This window comes from Sinocyclocheilus anshuiensis, unplaced genomic scaffold (genome assembly GCF_001515605.1).
Source record: "Sinocyclocheilus anshuiensis isolate Anshui unplaced genomic scaffold, SAMN03320099.WGS_v1.1 scaffold112, whole genome shotgun sequence".
In the NCBI taxonomy this organism is placed as follows: domain Eukaryota; kingdom Metazoa; phylum Chordata; class Actinopteri; order Cypriniformes; family Cyprinidae; genus Sinocyclocheilus; species Sinocyclocheilus anshuiensis.
The window spans coordinates 263,988-283,033 of NW_015557175.1; the positions used below are offsets into that span (position 1 = coordinate 263,988).

General features: G+C 35.7%; 2 protein-coding genes across 2 annotated transcripts in view; one reads left to right on the forward strand and one right to left on the reverse strand.

Annotated features, from left to right (window-relative positions):
• LOC107678416 (WD repeat-containing protein WRAP73-like) overlaps positions 1–11,633 on the reverse strand; it is a 26,048-nt gene extending 14,415 nt beyond the window's left edge. Inside the window, exons 1-10 of the mRNA XM_016473665.1 lie at positions 11,505–11,633; positions 10,546–10,615; positions 10,268–10,420; positions 9,866–9,982; positions 6,876–6,948; positions 5,302–5,405; positions 4,715–4,801; positions 3,634–3,768; positions 3,467–3,544; positions 1,099–1,201 (exon numbers count right to left, since the gene is read on the reverse strand). Of these exons, the coding sequence (XP_016329151.1) occupies positions 1,099–1,201; positions 3,467–3,544; positions 3,634–3,768; positions 4,715–4,801; positions 5,302–5,405; positions 6,876–6,948; positions 9,866–9,982; positions 10,268–10,420; positions 10,546–10,614 (919 nt within the window). The 5' untranslated portion in view covers position 10,615; positions 11,505–11,633. The remainder of the gene's footprint in view (positions 1–1,098; positions 1,202–3,466; positions 3,545–3,633; positions 3,769–4,714; positions 4,802–5,301; positions 5,406–6,875; positions 6,949–9,865; positions 9,983–10,267; positions 10,421–10,545; positions 10,616–11,504) is intronic.
• Positions 11,634–13,803: 2,170 nt separating this feature from the next.
• The window catches only part of LOC107678365 (tumor protein p73-like), a 50,404-nt gene continuing 45,161 nt past the window's right edge, over positions 13,804–19,046 (forward strand). The window contains exon 1 of the mRNA XM_016473604.1: positions 13,804–13,928. The gene's annotated coding sequence lies outside the window, so the exon portion shown is untranslated. The remainder of the gene's footprint in view (positions 13,929–19,046) is intronic.

The following is a 19,046-nucleotide window of genomic DNA, read 5'->3' on the forward strand; positions in this document are numbered from 1 at the left end:
ACGTGGAAAATTGGTTAGGTGCTCATACTGCACATAGCGTGACCCATTATAAATAACTATAAAAAATAAAATTATTAATAATAGAAATATTATTATTGCACTTCATTCATTTATTTTTTGAATAAAATAATAAACAAAATAGTGTGACAATATTTATATTATATTGTAAAATAAAAAGTGAGTATCAAATAAAAAACCTATTATTTTATAGTGCACTAAAAATATAATACTAATATTTACACATTCATTTTATTTTATTTCTTTATTTTTTATATGAATTATCATCATTTTCAAAGCTAAAATCAGCAAGCTTTTATTCTGGCGGGTTGCCATCAAGAAATTATAGACCTATGCGCATCTGGTTTTGAAGTCAGTGAATGAAGTATCACGGTTTTTGAGTTTTGCTCTGAAACTGGCAGTGCATATACTAGATTTATTCTTTTAGTTCGAATGGAAATCTTACACAGTATTACAGTTAGTCAATCTAAAACGGTGATTGTGTATTAACAGCTGTCAACCAGCGCATTTCTTATTTCGGTCACGCATGCGCACCTCTTATGTGCATCCCTGTCTACATGTAAATTGACTCTGTTGTGACTTGATAACCTTAGCATATAACCAAGTTGCCGAACTGGTGTTGATCTGTCAACTAGTATGTGGTCAAATGTTAAGGTGCTCAAGTTCATGATGCATGACAAAAAGGGTTTTTTTTCAGCTTCGTTTCAGTAAATCTTGTCTTCTTTCCTATAACCACTTTCTGTGTAGTTCAGGGCTCAGTCTCATTGTAACATGATGAGATCTCTATTACCATGATATTGGTGAGATTTATGTAGCGGCATCTGCAGACTACTGTCAATAGTCCAGCAAAAGAAACAGATACTCATCATTTTTAATGACCTGCCACCACGTTAAATCTACTGCATCCACTGACACAGTGCTGTCTGCATGTGGCAGGTAATGTTAATGCACACTTAACGCATTAACACGTTAATGCACACTTAATGCACACTTCAGTAACACACTTACCAGATACCCTCCTCACATTATAAACAGTTTACCTACCAAGAAATTAATCCTACCAAGATTAATGAAACTTACACTTGCTCTGTGTGCTAAATAGTGAATTATCCATAGTCAGCTGATGAATAGAAAGATCCTCACTGCCCACAACAGGTCTTTTCTCTACTTCCTTAAGCACCACCTAGAAAAGAAAAAAAAAACTGCATCAGATTATTCAACTCGAAAAAAGGCAATGACTTTCTTATTTTTAATATTTTCATAATGGTCTCGTTTGTGCAACCCAGGCTCATTGGAAAAACGTGTCTGTCGTGGTGCTGTGAATAGATTAAAAATAATTAACTAATTAATCGCACATTTTTCTGAAATTAATCGTGATTAATCCCACCTAACATTAAAGTTTTTAAATAAACTTTTATATTGCAATAATTTAATTCAATCTTCAAATTAATGTAGAAACACAAAGAACAGTATATTTGTAATATTTGTTTAGTAGCATCTTTTTTTTTTTTATGACTGAAGGCGAGTATCACTACTGATGTCTCCATGAAATGGTTTTCCCCCCTAATATTTAACCACTGACTAGCCATTCAACATTACAGTATTATTGAGAGCTATCAATTTGAACATTTATTAAGACTTTTAAAAATAACAATTTCTAATTTAAATGAACTTAAAAAAATCTTCACATAAACCCATCATAATAAACGTCATATTTAGCTACCTGTGCCCTTCAGCAAGTAGGAAATATACAGACATTGAATGAAGTTATCAAACACTAAATTGTAATTTAAATAAAGATTCATCCTTAAAGCTACAAAAGTGATTGATTTCCGCTTTATTTTCTTTTGTGCTTTGATTAACAGATATCACAGCAGCTGTTATTAGGTTATTTTGGCTGCTATTACTTTAAGAGCTGCCGCTGCTGAACATGACGTGGATCTGACACGCATCCTATTTTCTCATAACTCTTTACCTTTTCTGACCCAATTCAGGTCTTAAAGTGTCTACTAATGAGCTGACGAGTTGAATCAGGTGTGTTAGAAGAGGGAGACGGTGCTGGGATATTCCAGTACAGTTTTGAAAAACATTTCAGAGACATGTTCTTAAATGTGACTCATATAACAAATACTTACATGCATGCACAGTTTTAAAGCTTTAATTGCCTTTTTGGTAACTTCATGATCATGACTTTACTGACGACATAACCATGACATTGCATGCTCGTAGTTTCTTTCGCGCTTTAATATTAAATGATACAGGCTACAGTGCGCGCCGCCACATTTGTGCATGCAATTGAAGAGCACGTGCTATGAGCACAGTATAACGGCTGACAGGACAGGGGAAAATCGTTTTTACTGACATGTGGCCTGACAACAGCTTATCTGACCACAGTTCACTTTTCTTCTACTCAATCTACCTCATCACCTGTAGCTTTTTCGTACTCGTTTGACTCGCGCCTGGCGCTGAGGTGAATTTGAAGTGTGCATCTGAAAGTCTAAATAAACGCAATTCATGTCAAGAAAAAATAAGAGACAGAAGCAGCAGTTGTGAGTAGGGTGGCCAACCCTAGCTCCGCCCCTGCGTTAATTACGTTAAATATTTTTAACGCTATATTGAAAAAAAAAAAAAAAAAAAAAAAAATCGCCTGTGTTAGCACACTAATTTTGACAGCACTAGTCTGTAGTTACATTTATGCAAAATGATAGTACGTTGCTTCTGGCACATTTTTTTCTGGAGACTGGCATAAAAAGTGTGTTTTGCTTTATCTAGCAATGTTTTATTACATCGTCATGTATATTATGGCAGTCTGGAAATGAAATATCCTGTGAGTCGCCCTAAAAGGTTAATGCTCTATCGTGTTTTACAAGAAGTACCTAAATGCTCTCCATCGCAAGTGTAATGCTGTATCAGGTGTGCTACCGAGCAAGTTTACTACGTCAGAAAAGCCATACATATGGAGCTGGTTATGTGATGCAAACTTCAAAATGAATTAGTTTACACGTCATGCACAATGGTAAAAGTGTTTTGAGGTTAATAGTCTCTATTAATGGATAATCTGCCTGTGTAATCATAATTTCTGTGAAAAGGAATAAAAATTGTTGTTCATTTCAACTGCAGAAAATTATATGTATAGGAATGTTTTTGCACTTTTGGCACATTTTTCCAATGAGCCTGTATAACCCTTATAATTTGGCTGATATAGAGTCATTTGTACATGTTCACATAGACATGTAACTGAAGAAAATAAAGACCACTACTATGTTTAAGTACACATGCCATCTTAAAAATGCTCATAGCCAACCAAAGACATCAGTCTACATGCATAGATAAACCAACAGTTTAAAAAAAGTGTGCATATTCAACAAATACAGAGATAAAGTAGTGGATTTTGTTACACCAGTGCAGATTAAAGTAAAGGTGAGAGTTTTCTCCTCCAGACACCTACAGCTTTGGTGTTTATGATGGTGGTTGGATGCTCGAATTCTGTGATCTTCTTCCAGGTGATATGATTCAGGATCCGAACCTGATGGAAAGCCCATCAAAACTCTCTTTTAAACATATTTTATTATATAAAACATATTTTTCCATCTGTTTCTTGAAGAGATTTCCTACCTTCTCATCGTAGCTGCCAACGGCCAGGAACTGGCTGCTGGGACTCCAAGCGACAGACTTTATGCCTAGAGACCACTCATAAGCACTGTAGGAGGACAACAGGCGACCGTCCAGCGAATATAATAGAATTTTATACTGAGGAGAGAAACAGGGTTAATCTGATTAGTTAATACTTCATAATTTTATTCAAATAAAACTGCTTTCATGATAGAAATTCAATTCTGTTGACCAATGACAAGAGATCATTGGGTTCAGAACCCTGTCTCTGCATCAGACAAACTGAGAATGAACCGTTCACAGACCATTTGATCTTTGGTCAATCCAGCTGTAAAAGTCGTCATTTGTGAGCATAAACAGTGGTTTTCTTTTCATTTGTGATGGAAATGTTTTATGTAATGGCCTCAGGAGGAGTCAGAAAGGTATGTTCTATATAGAATGTTCAGAAAAGTGCAGACTAATGATGCTCAGATCAAAGACTATGTATCAACTACAAGGTATATATATATATATTTGTTCAGGAGTCTCTCTTGGTTGTTGTGACCACGGAGCTCCCGGCCATGAATAAAACTTTATTCCTGCAAAGAGTAATTTGGGAGTCGTGTCTGGTATATGCTGCGCAGCTGAGGAATAGAAGTACTAAAGATTCTACGCTCAAAAGACCACAGCAAAGACAGTGATAGTGTTGGAAGACTATAGATCCGTCCTCAGGGTGAGGCTGTAATACTCCGACTTAGTATTAAAGATCCTGTGTTGGACCAGCATACACCTGAGAAGGACGGTGAGAGAGTATAGATGCTAAAGACCTGTGTGCTCAGGTGTGACTGAGGTAGTGATAGTAGCTTCTTGACGGGGTGCCGTCACCATACTTCGGGAGGGGAATTACCTCTAAGTATTGGAATACTGTAGTATATATTGTATTATATTAGGGACGGGAATTACCCTGAGGGTACTGTAGTACTGTACTGGTACTATAGTATTGTATTATATTATATTGATAACTGGAGGTTATTCAAATTGTCAGTGGTGAAGTCAGATTAGTTCTGGTAATTTCCACGAGAAGTGATAAGACAGGGCACCTTACCTCAAGACAGTTGTCCCACACTGCAAGCACACAGCCGTTAGGAGACCACTCCAGCCCAGCCAGATCTTGAGTCTCACTCTCGAAATGCTACAGACAAAATGGAAGTTTACTTATAAACGCCAGCCAAGGTTTCCTGCGCCAAAAATGTCTTATCTTAATTCTTCATGACCATTTTCCACTCTCTCTGATAAAAAACATGCACCCAAAATCCAAAGAAATTGTGATTTTCCTTAAAGAACATTTAGACTTATTTCTCATTCTGAGACTAATGTATATATTAATATTAATAGTTCTTCTTATTATATTTTTGTAACAAATGGTAACATTTTAATAATATTTGTTGTACTGTATTGTTCATTGTTAGGTCATGTTAACTAATGAAGTTAATTAATGTTGACAAATGAAACCTTATTTTAAAGTATCACCAAATGTTTAATACAAGTATTTGAGAATCAAGTCATCTGAAGTAATACAATGGTATTTTGCCACTTTTACTGATGAAGACAACAGACAAAGGGCAGTAGATTTTTGGGGAGAGAACTGTGGAACAGGCACAATAACATACTAGCTTTGATAGCTGCACTCACTCTGAGAAGATGCCAGTTATCACACACAAACACACTGATGTAGTCTTTACACTCCCGTCTCTCGGCCAGAGCCATATAACGGCCGTCTGCAGTGAAGTCCATACCTGAAACACATTTGTGCATTTAAAGCACAAATAGTCAAGCATACACTATAGATATCATGCAAATTTGCTTTTTAGATGCAACTGAGCTACAGTAATCTGAGCACTGTATTTATATAAGCATACTGGCTGATATAGCAGTCACCTTGGATTTACACTGACACCTATTGACGTGGATGGAGCATCTCACTAAAGCAAGTTTTTAGTTATCTGTACTGCAAATAATTATATCATTTGATAGCTGATTCAAAATTTGGGGTCAGTAAGATTTTTTTTTTTATAGAAATTAACACTTTTATTCAGCAAGGACTAATTAAATTGATCAAAAGTGACACTAAAGACATTAATAACGTTATAAATCGTTTCTATTTTAAAATAAATTATTTTCTTTTGAACTTTCCATTCATGAAAGAATCCTATTTTTGATCAAATAAAAAAAAAAACTTCTGAACAGTAGTATGCCAGTGTTATTTGTATTATTAGTATTAGAATTAGTATCATTAGTACTATTATAGTTTTTATGAATATTTTGAAATAATTTTATTTTTATATTTTCCATTTTCATCGTGTTTTAGTTTAAGGTTTAAGAATTTTGTTGTTTTTGTCATTTTAATTAGTTGTTGTTGTTTTTTCTAAAAGGCTATAATTTTTTATTATTCATTTTTATCAGTTTTAGTTATTTCAGTACATCACGGAAATGAGTTATGTTGCCTTTAATGTGTTTTATATTTAATTTTAATTTAGTTAACATTTATTTCAAATAACATTTTTTTTTATGGTTTTAGGTTTAGTTAATTATAATAACCCTGTAGTGTGCATATTTAATATTGCTCTCTTTAGCAGCTTAAGTGTAGTTAATTTTTGTAGAAGCTTGTGCTATAGCAAACTACTCTTTCAAAAAGTAGCTTGACTGCTGTTGAACTACTTTAAATTATGAGCTATGGTGTCGAAGTATCTTCCCCAACACTGGACGAAGGTCAATTATGTCACGAATGGAATTGTGCTCCATAACTTTGACCCATGACTGCAAACAATAAATGACTAAAATGTTCATAATTCACTCTGTTAGATGGACAACACGTTGCTAGGACAGAAGCACCTTTAACAGGAGTTTTCCATCAGCTGATCTGAAGGTTACAGCTCAATCTTCGAGCGACAGGGGTGACCGATAGCTGAATCCACACGGTGCTGGCCAGAAAATGAGAATCTATGGCAGTAATGCGTGATATGAACTTAATGTCTTCTGGAGTGTGAGTTCACTTCATGCTGACAGGTGGTTATGAGGACTATGTGCTATTTACCAGCTGTCTGTGAGAGCTCACACCTGGCTAGACATCCAGGGACGAGACTTATATTACAGGTAAATACCCACATGATTCATGTTTCTGTGACCCTGTCCTTACTTCTCCTCTCCCACAAACAGTTACAAAACTAGTTATACCTCTGACTCGCATACAGAATACACTCACTCACCTTTCTGGCAGGCTTTAGGATACTTGATGTAGGATACAGATTTTGTGCACAGGGACCAGATGGTGACTCTCAACTGTGAGGACAAAGAAACATTTTTTTAATGGAAATATCTATTTAAATGAACTATACAATTAAATTATGACATTTAGGTCATCAACAGTGAAACACAGGTCTGTGGTGTACAAACAGGTTTAAGTGCCAGAAAATACCCACTATGCCTGTCAAAAAAGAACTTTTTTTAAAAGTTCATCTCAAATAAAGTCCAGAAAGTTGCAAACAAATTCTATTTGGATTAATTCAAGCCTTCACAGATTACACAAACAGCTGACAGTATGGAACATAATGATGTTGTGATTAATAAATGTTGTCCTCCAACATTAACTAAAACCACTAACTGAAAAATGTAGAAGCTAAAATTGCTGTTCAGTGAAAAAGTAACATTTGAAACCGTGAATACAAACTTAACTTCAAGTTGTTTCAAACCTTTTTCATGGAACATTAGGACTGTACACTAAGTGGAATATAGGAAAAGTTGCCAAAAGATGGGCATGGAAGCACTAAAAATAACCCACAGCATCTTGTGCTACTAACAGACATCCACAAGACATTGCTTGCCATGAGGTGAAGAGACACGGTGAAAAGCACACACAAACTGTTGCCTGCCATTTAATAACTTTCTCTGACGAGTTGGCTATAATGAGTCAAAGAACACATGTTAAAAATCTCGGCTGATACTACTTCCGGTTCATCCATCTTACAAGAAATAAAACATCAAGTCAAATGCATTGTGGTGAAACATTATTATAACTAGTATAAAAACTAATGAGAATGTGCCCTACATCAAGTACATGAGCAGTACTGAGGTCTGAGTAAAAGGTTTTCATATTTGCTTTTACAGTTGTTTATGAACAACTGCTGTTCTAGTCTATATTTTCCAGGCATCAGTGGACTGTAAAACGCTAAATTAAGCTTTTTTTGACCTTTAGCCAAGAGTACTATGTTCTTACATGTACACAAGGCAGTAGAACAGACCAGTTATTGTGGCTACAAACTCAAGTAAATGTGCTTCTCGTGTCAACACCTACTCAGTATTCAATAAACTGGTCTGCCATGATGAAAAACACAGCTCACAAAGTTTGCTGATGCCAACACATACAGTATTAGATATTGGTATCCTCTAGGTGGCACACTAGAGGAGCAAGCTGACTTGAATGGCCTGTGAATTCAATTTTGTCTAATTTTCAAACACACGAGGTTTCAAACACATTGCCCTTAGACACCCTTGATAAGCAGCTCTATAAATGACCATTCATAAATACTGGATGTGCTGTCATTAAAGCAGATGGATAGTGTACTGTTCATTTATGGAAGCATGTAACAGAGATGTCAGATGGAAGACAACAGACAAATGTCCAGCCGTCCGTCAGACACTCTAGACAAAGAGCAAGAATTCCAGACAGACAGACAAACAGACACTTCATTCCAAGAGCACGGCAAACACACACACACACACACACACACACACGCACACACGCACGCACACACGCACACACGCACACACGCACACAGCTGTCCAGCATCTCAACACCTGTCAGTAATTCTTGGAATCAAGTTCAGGTGACAGACGACTACGGTGGCACTCGGCCCAAGTGTAATCCAGACAGACAGACAGAAAGAGAGAGAGGAGAGAGTGGCATTGAGATTTCATAATACACTACAATTTAAAAGTTTGGGTTCAGTAGGATTTTTTTTTCTTTTTTTGAAAGAATCAATGGTCACACTTTAATTTGGGGACCAATTCTCACTATTAACTAGCTATTAACTATGACTTTAACAATAAACTCAAAATTTGCTGCATATTAATAGTAAGGTTAGTTTAGGTATGGGGTAGGATTATGAATATGATCATGCAGAATAATGCATTAATGTGTGCTTTTTAAGTACTAATAAACAGCCAATATGCTAGTAATATGCATGCAAATAAACAACTAGTTCACAGTGAGAATTGGTCCCTAAACTAAAGTGTTACCGAATTAATACTTTTCTTCAGCAAGGATGCATCAAATTGATCAAAAGTGACTGTAAAGACTTTTACATGGTTACAAACGATTTCAAATAAATGCTGTTCTTTTGAACTTTCTATTCATCAAATAATCAAGAAAAAGATGCATCACAGTTTCCACAAAAAATATGAAACAGCAAAACTGTTTTCTACATTGATAATAATAAGAAATGTTTCTTGATCATCATATTAGAATGATTTCTGGATCATGTGACACTGAAGACTGGAGTAATGATGCTGAAAATTCAGCTGCGCATCACAGAAATAAATTACATTTTATAATATTATCTATTATTCTTTATGTCTTCGTGGTGTAATCCCTGGGTTATTTTGACTTGGCTAGCCTTTCAGTATTTTTTTTTTAATCTTTTTCATTATTTTGTTTCCACTTATTTCTGTACATTTAAATGTACTGTACTGTTGTTTCCCTTATTAGAACTCAGGTTTGTTGAAGTGTATGCCTTACCAGAAAATTAAATAAGAGCTAAGGGGGAAAAAAAAAAAAAAATTACAATTTTTCCTGTATTTTTAATCAAATAAATGCAGCCTTGGTGTACAGAAGAAACTTCTTTCAAAAACATTACAAAATTCGTACAGACCCCAAATGTTTGAAAGGTAGTGTACATTCAAAATTACATGTAGTGTCATTTTTCATTCATGTAGATAAAACAAAAAACACCATATTTTGCAGATAGTACTATTAGTCCACAATTTGGTATTTTTTGTTATTTTTGTCCTTTATGTCTCACGTTTTGCGTATTAACCTGATCATAAGAAGTAATTTTCGGAAGAACAGTATTCAAACTCTCTTTTCTGACCGTGACCCACTGCATGAATCAACTGAGAGTCTTGTTATTTTCAGGTCTTTATTTATGGGCAGCAACAGTTGACACGGTGCAGAACTGACCCCTCCTACTGCCATACTTACATTGAACTCAGTGGTGTTGAGTACGTGTCGCCCGTCAGGACTCCAGCGTGACGAGACTAGACCAATCGAACCCTCGTCTATCTTACAATGCCAGTCCGGCTGCTCTAGAGACCACACCTGAGAGAGCGAATACACAGCAACACAAAGTACCTTCAGTAACAAACATATCTGAATCCTGTCGCCCTGTTGAATGGCTCAACATGAAAGACTGGCGCTTGCTTCCCTTGCAAAGGTAAGCTGATTTTGGGTAAAAGTTGAATTAGGAGATTTTATGTAGTTGTTGAAAAAGTGACAAGTAGAGATGTGACACCTCAGATCATGTGTCCTGTTGAGAAGTATGATCTGACTTTTCTAACTTTTTTAAGACCTTCTGGGTAAAACGCAATGGGCAGCTTGTCATACCTGCACTAGTCCTCTTTTGTACATGGCACAAAGGATGAAGAGGGAGTCAGAGGACCACTCCATGTGCATCACCAGGTCCAGGCATGTGTACAGGTGCACGATCTGAAGGCTGTTGAAATCACGGACCACCAGGCGGTACTGAACACAGGTGGCCTACAGGCCCAAATTGAATGTGGTAATTAAATAGAAAGAGTATGAGCAGTGTGATAGTATGCTATCCTAGTCCAAATTTGATTTGTCACATGAAGATGTTGATGGCTGTAAGAAAAACATCTTACCAAATATTTGCCATCTGGAGAAACTTTGCACAGTTGATTGGACTGCTTGAAGACCTCTGAGAAATTCATGCTACAGGAACAAACAGTAAATCTTGAAAGACAAATATGAAAATGTAAATCTAAATAAATATAAATTAAAATATGTTAACTATTTTACAGTTACTGTGTTGATGCATACTTTTAAATGTTGACAGTAACATACTAAACCAAGATGTTGTGTCCGAAAGACTGTCAAAACCTATTGAAAGAACATGTGCACATTATACTTCCCCACAAAATCAAAAGATGTCATATTTAAAAAAAAAATGAAAGTAATAAATAAATTTGGTAAATAACTCCTATTTAAGGAACATTAAGATTTCAATACATTTACTTACATTTTATTTGTAATTCTCAATTGTGATTCTCATCAGATTCACACTACTGCAATTAATCCAATGACAATCACCAGTCTAATTAATAACAATTTTGACTTTTTTAAATCTCAATAAACCAGAATAAAGGCTACAAATCAGCATGAAAGCGTTTAAATGTATTACAGATATTACCATTATGCACGCACACTTAAGTAATGTTCCTAAACAGGTTTCATGCGAAATATATTTCTTATTTCTATCTGTTGATTTTGGGGTGAAATATGACCCGGACATGACAGGTTTGTAATTCGAGAGACTCGCCCAGGTAACGCGAGGCAGGTAGGTGGGTTGTGTGTTAAACCTAGAATTTAAGACAAAACCTATTCTTTAAAATACTTTTCGAGTACGTCAAATCCTGAATTTAATAACAGCACGAATATTACAAAATTATTCGGTTTTAAAAACAACAAAATTAATCCATAAATTATCTTTTATCGGGCTTAACGGCTCCGTGTCAGTTTGCTTATTTAAGTTAAAACGCAAGGTTACACATCTAATGTCTGCGTTAACAGAAGACTCTCTGTATGGGTTTGAACAGTTTACCTTTCTCAGTTGGTCCGAGGAGTTTTTTGGTCAATTATTAAGACATTTGCGGTATAAAACAAAAAGACTCTCATAAGAATCAATCGAGGAGCTCTAACCGAATCGCTTGTTGTTTCGGAAGTGACGTGTGCGAGACCGTCACGCTGACGGCCAATCAGCGCCGCGCTTTATCGGCGGTGTCACAGGGTGATTGTGGGAAATGATGTTTCATCGTTTATTTTCTAGATTTAACAATAAATATGGCTTAGGACGAGTAATTGTATGACTTGTCTGCATTTTATGGCTTTATCTTGCATTTCAAAACAAATGCAAAAACGTGCTGTCAGGAGAGGCAGGTGAAATAAATCGATATCTACGATTCTGTGAGGGACAGTTGTAGTCTGGGACTAAAAGACTGAGAAAGAGAATGAAGCGAATGAGTAAAGTGAAAGTGTCAATGTCAACCTTTAACCTGTTAAGTGTCACCGGCCCACCGGTGGGCCCACAGCCATTACATAATTTATTGCCTTTTAACTCTATCAAAAATGTTAGTAATCAATCACCCTACGTTAGATATAATTTGAAAGCTTTGAAATTCATCCTGTGAAAACCATTTTGAAATGGGACATTGCGTTACCATGGAAATGGTACTTTAAAATCTTTTGGCGGTCTCCTCCCCCTAAGTGGGCGGTGTCAAGTAGGGCTGAACGATTAATCGAAATTAAATCGCAAAGGCGATAAATCGCGATTCGACAGAAGCTGCGATTGTCATGCGTATCTTTCAGTGAAGCACGGTTCTGTGATCAGCAGTAAATCTCCATCCAAAGGCCAGAGGGCGCTCTCGCGCTGAAACTCCAAATACACCTCGCAGAAGAAACCCAGAAAATGCCTATCGCTGCAGCTGAATAAACAGAAGATTCAACCGCTTTCATTGATTCAACGTACAATGTATTGTATGAATTGCCCTTACTATGGAATAAAAAATACGGGGTGTCTATTTACATTTTTAATTAAAAGTGGCTGTAAATCATCAGCTCCAGTGGTGCAGATGAATAAGTGCATGTTCTTGGCTTTTTGACGTGATCGACCGGGGTTCGATCCCACCTTTTGCCGAATTTTTTTTTCCTCCCTTTTCAAATCTCGTATTAGCAATGGATTCTATTTACACTAAGTGAAAATAGCAGGATTTTTAGCAATATGCTATTTACTTGAAAAGGGAGAAAAAAAAAGTTCGGCAAAAGGTGAGATCGAACCCGGGTCGATCACGTCAATAAGCTAAGAGCACGTGCTTATCCATCTGCGCCACTGGAGCTGATGTTTTACAGCCACTTTTAACTAAATGTAAATATACACTCCGTATTTTTTATTCCATAGTAAGGGCAATTCATACAATACATTTAAACTGAGCTACTTTAATACCATCTCCGAACTTTCTACCACGACTCTGCTGTTCTTCGGCTGGTTCTTCCTGTATACGTTGATTGACAGATGTCTCGTCCAGTCAGTGGTGAGTAATCCCAAACCAATGGCGCTGTCTCAAACTATACCTACCTCTTCCGGTTTGTCTGATTTGTCATTGTGTTTTCTGTCTTGTTCATTTGTTTTCGGATTTGTGTTTTCTGACTTGTTATTTTGTTTTCGAATTTGTCATTGTGTTTTCTGAATTGTTATAATGTTTTCTGAATTGTTGTTGTGTTTTCTGAATTGTTATTTTGTTTTTTGGACTTGCATTTGCGTTTGTAATTTGTTATTTGTTATTTTGTTTTCAGAATTGTGATTTGTTTTGCACTTCTCTGTCACCATAGAATTGTCTGAAAAGTCGCAATTCTGACTTTATAACTCGCAATTGCGAGTTTATGTCTAACAATTCTGTGAAAAAAAAGTCAGAATTGTGAGATAAAAAGTCGCAATTACCTTTTTTTTATTATTTTTATTCAGTGGCGGAAGCGGGCTTCCATAATAACTTATTTAGACACAAAGCTTTAATTTTATAGTAATTTTAGTGTAAAACCTGTTATGAAAAATATTTATTATATTTATATAAAATAAAATAAAAATTGTACAGTGCATTTTCTTTACAGTAAATGTAAACTTTTTGATATTTTCAAATATTTTGAAATGATTCCACTTCTACAATAAAATGACGATTGTCTTCTCTAAAAAGAGTTCTTTAAAAAGCGTCCATTAGTTATAACAATGTAAGTTCGGATAGTGCACTTTTACTTCTATATGTTCAAAAACGGGAGGTGACACTTAAGAGGTTAATCAGATTAGTGTTTCCCGCTCGTGTGCGTCCAAACGGCGGCTAACGCCTCCTCCTCCTCCCGTCCTCCACCAGTTCCCCTCCGCATCAAGTGCCCTCACACTCCGCCAGCCTATTACCCTACACCTGCATAATCAGCCTCAGCTGCCTCTCGCGTCTGGCCCGTTACTGACAGATTCGAGGTACGTTTTGTTGTTCAGTGGCTTAATTCGCAGCTCGCTTGCTACTAGTTTGCGTTGCGAGGGTCAGCTGCAGGTCAAGGAAACTGAGTTTGGGATCCAGAGAACATCGCATTAGGTTGTTGCAAGCCGGGCATATAACTTGTTTGGTAAGTAAATGCAATATACATATAGTGTTTATGGTTTGTTTGAACTCTTCGCTCTATAAAAAGGCGAGTTTGCGGGAATAATAATAATATAGAGAGCTCACATTGCTCTAGTTTTAATCATCCACTCCAGTAGCTTATTATTATAGACCAGATTTGTGTTAAGGCGAACGTAGTTGCATTCAAATTTGTTGACGTTTATAATGCAAAAAAAAAAAAGAGTAAATATGTCTAAATCACTCAATTGATCGGGTTATTTATTTATTTCTTTTCATGTACGGATTAATGAATGCTATTTATGCATCTAAAGCACAAAACAATAGGCTACTATTGCGATTTAATTAGTTTTTGTTTGTCTATCAGTTAGAACATCGATATGCAGTGATATGATGCAGTGGTCAGAGTTCACTATGATAATTGTCTGTCAACATGTACAGTAGACTGGATAAGAGAGATGCACTTCTGAAGAGAGCGCTTTTCTGTGCAGTTTTTTTTTATTTTCACATGTGCACAATAATTCAGCAAGCTCCTACCTCCTATTAATCTGTTTATATTTCTTCATCCACTAGTGTAATGTATATTATCCCTATATTTTATTATATTATATTATAGGCTATTTAAATTATATATTAACCTATTATATTATTGGTATATAGGCTAATTATTAAATAATATATCCGAATGATATATAGCCTACTATAGGATAACAGTAAAGAAAATATAAATTAAATTAAAACGACAAAATCTTATATTATCTTATAAATAATATCGTAGGCTAAAATGCTGTTTAAATCCGATTTAATGCATCTTGAGTGCAGCAGGGCGTGAGGTGAAGTGTGTGACTGCTCTTGTGTGGCTGGTTGTCAAGGTTGCTGTTTTAGTTCAGTCTTGCGCTGAATGCAGTTATGCTCGCGCGAAACAGTTTGTAGTCTGTATGAACACTATTTTTTAATTTCCCAATCATTTTGGGCTCCTTTGTTTAAGGAATAAGAGCACTTTTCGCATTATTAGCCGCTCCATGATGGCTGTGGCTGGTCAGTTGTTCAGCTGTTGAGCGTGAGCTTCGGTAAGATACAGCTTCACTATTAATAAATGCAAGGCCTTTGTCAAGTGATAATTCAATTCTCCGCTTGAATCCCTGCTGTGTGTGTGTGTGTGTGTGTGTGTGTGTGTGTGTAATTGCTGCCAGAGCTGTAACTCCTCTCAAGGCGGCAGCTGTCTCGGGAATACAGGTCAACATTAGTAAACATCCAAAATTACGGAGAGTGTATAAAAGTTATTTTAGGATAATAGAAGTATTTAGGGGCAAAACATGGTTTTGTCGGGTGTGTTAAAATGTGATCATAGATTAGTGCGTTCAGTTTTAACAGTAAAACATGATTTAGCTTATGCAGCTTTCAAAGCAAGGCCGTCGCCGCATGAAGACACTCATACGAGACAACGTTTTCTTTTTTATTTATTTGTTTTAAAATGAGCACATTTAGACTTTTCTGTTTCATTTTAAATTAAGGGGAGACCGGGATATAGCCTAGCTAGTTGTCATGGCGAAGTTGTCACGAGAATTATCTCTGTATTGAGTATAATTTACTATTTACTAGCAAAATGTTGGTTTTAAACATTTCTAAAATTACAATTATTTTTGTTAATTGTGTTCTCCAAATTACAGTTATAATATCATCATTTTGTTTTGTAATAGCAAAACATGTGAACACATGAAACCGCTATTCCGAGTTGCAGTTTTTAACCGAAAGGCAGTTTTCTCAACAAAAGAGTATTTTTCATAAATGTTAGATACGTGTTATAAATGTATACAATTGATTAAATTATCTTTTACATTTTGCTGCTTGACAATTGTTTTGCTATTGAGATTATTAAGTATCCATGTTCATCAAACTGCTTAACGCCAGGCTCATTTTTGTTGTTGGCACGATTAAGATCAAAGTGTGTTTAATGAACTAAGCTTACTTTATTTACAGTACGTTTTTTTCCCGAACAAAAATGTTATGGATGTTCAGCGTATTTTTTAGTCAAGCCCACACAGAAATTGAATTTAAAATACAAAAAATAAAAAAAAAACTAGACCCTGACAAATAGTCAGAGGGCTAAAAATATTGCCAACATTTTATTATTGTAATTTTTAATAAGGTCAATGCATTATTTTAAATATACCTAATTTACATTCATATGTAATTAAAATTTCATAGGATATATTTTTTTCAGCTTACTGTGTGGAAACATAACAGTGTATCAAAAAATAGCACTGTGGTTTTAGTTTCTTCACATTTATCTCATTACTCAAACAGGCTTGATAAATATCATCCACAGTGTGAGGGATGTTGTTGTTTTTTTCTTCAGTGATAATATATTAAGATATGGGTATTTGAGTGATTTATCTTGCTTTTTTCGTAAAAACAATCAAAAAACAGTAGTTTTTTTCTTACATCCAAATGACATGAAATCATTTGAGTGCAAAATCATGACGAATGTTAATACATTGCTAATAAATGGCATAACCTGCTTTCACATCTGAACTTACTGTAGTTCTTTGATTGTTTATGACATTTTCTAATTTTGTATCAGTGTTTTATAGTATGTTTCAGTTGGATGGCCCACAACAGCAGCAGACTCACTTTCTGTGATGACTTGTTCTTGTGTGGTTAGGATAGACTCTTATAGCCCTCATTTCCTGTGAGTAATATGATGGAGGAAGCTTGTGGTCTGCAGCGCTGTCACAGTGGAGCAGTGCCAGGCAGGTTCGGACACGTCGAGCCTGGCATCTTTATTCTGAATCTGTGCATCCAGCCTCAAAATCTGCGGGGATTCAAACTTCAGAAGATGCGTTGGGCAGCAGGGTGGAAATTACTTTGAAATCGAATCTTGTGTGTGTTCAGTCTTTAAACAATGATGCAGTTCAGAGAGAGTTATTTTATAGAGCATGAATACAGAGCAATTATAATGTTCCTCTTCTTCAGAATAAGTGTCTATTATAAAATTGCTGGGTCTATTAATGAATAACGATTATGATTAAAATGTAGAATCATAATGAATGAATGAATGATCCATTTATATAGGATGATTAAGTTTTTATTTAATAAATAAAAACAAATTAATTAAAAAATAAATTAATACATTGCAAATGTAGATTTCATTTATCTCTTTTTCATAGTATTTAGCTCAGTTTGATTAAAAATCCATTTTTAAAGGAATAATTCACCCTTAAATGAAGATTCTGTCATTTATTCACCCTCATGTTTTTTTTGTTTTTTTTTTAACTCAACTGTGACTTTCTTTTTTTGGGTGTGACACAAGATGTAAAGAAGTACATGTGCTACACTGAAAAAAAAGATGGGAACCTAAAATGGTGACAGCTAAATTAACTGGTTTTATTCAAGTCAAAAATAGTATTTAATATAGCTGAATCAACCTAAATATTTTAATTTATTCCACTAAAACTACTATTTTAATCATGACAACTCTCTGAAGATTTTAGCATGGTGATGGATATGACAATGTTAATGTATCTGGTCTTGGCGGAATTGATCTGCTACGCTGCTGCTGAATAGCTGCTGCTGTTGGTTATTGCTGTAGTTGAAGATTATTGCTGCTGCTGCAAGCAAGTACAGGAACTTGCTACTGCCAATACAAAAGCTGATACGGTGCCGTGAGTATTTAAGACATACTGCTGCTGCACGAATAGCATATAAAATAACCCGTAGCAGATCTATACAGGTGGAGCTGGGGAAGGTGGAGGGTTTCAGAGAAACTCTGAAAGCGCGCTGCAGGAATCTCTAGTGAATGCTAGCCAGCCATATAAATGCAAGGCAGTAAGCTCATTGGCTGCATATGCAGCATGAACCAATCAGCTTGTGCCAAGTCGTTTAACTCTCTGAATATCATCAGTTAAGTTAACAACCCATCAGCCTGCGCCATCTAGAGTTTCATGACTAAACTATATATATATGCATATGTCATATATGGTATGATATGGTTAAATTAGGTAGAACTATCTATTTAATGTAACAATTGCAGGCTACCACTTTCTGCAGTAGTTACGCTTTATGGTTGTTGGTCTGCAGTTGCATGAATGTCAGTAGCTGCAGCAGGTCATTTTTACGGTGGCCGAGAGAGCTCAACGCGCTGCATCTTAAGAAAACACATGCAAATAGAAAAGGCACCAGCAAATTAAGAAAACATCTTCATCAGTTCGACAACACATGTGCTGCAAATACTCACAACACAACCAAATACAGAAACACGCTGCAAATAGCACAGACGACAATGTAACCCTTATGAAAATTAACCATAGTTTTACTACAAATAAAACCAAAAAAACATGGTTACTATAGTTAAACCATTGTAATCACAAATTAACCATGGTTTTGCTACACTAACCACAGTTTAACCATGATATTTGTAGTAAAACTGTGGTTAAATCGTAGTAAAATATGCCAAAAAACATGATTACTACACTTTTACTATAACAAAACCATGCTTAATTTTCATAAGGGAAATGTTTAAAGGGGACCCCAACAATGCTTACGAAAATGAACCACGATTTTATTATAGTCAAAGTGTAGTAACAATATGTATTTACCATCTGTATAACCACCGTTGTACAAATACCATGGTTAAACTGTTTGTGTAGCAAAACCATGGTTAATTTCTGGTTACCATGGTTTAACTATAATAACAATGTTTTTTTTCAATAGTACAACCATGGTTAATTTTTCTAAGGTAAGTTAGCCAGCTTACATAACGCTTCACAGTTACAGTAATTGTGTATTTTGTCCGCTAAGGAATCATATGATCAGGATGTTAAAACAAAGAAGGATCTCACCTTTCAGAGCAAACATTGATAAGCGTGTCCCAGCCAGGTTCGTCACTTGTTGCGGTTCCCTTAAACATTTCCGATGTGGTCTGTGCATCTTTGCTGCTCTTTTCTGTATTTGGGTGTGTTTGCAGCGCGTTCCTGGTT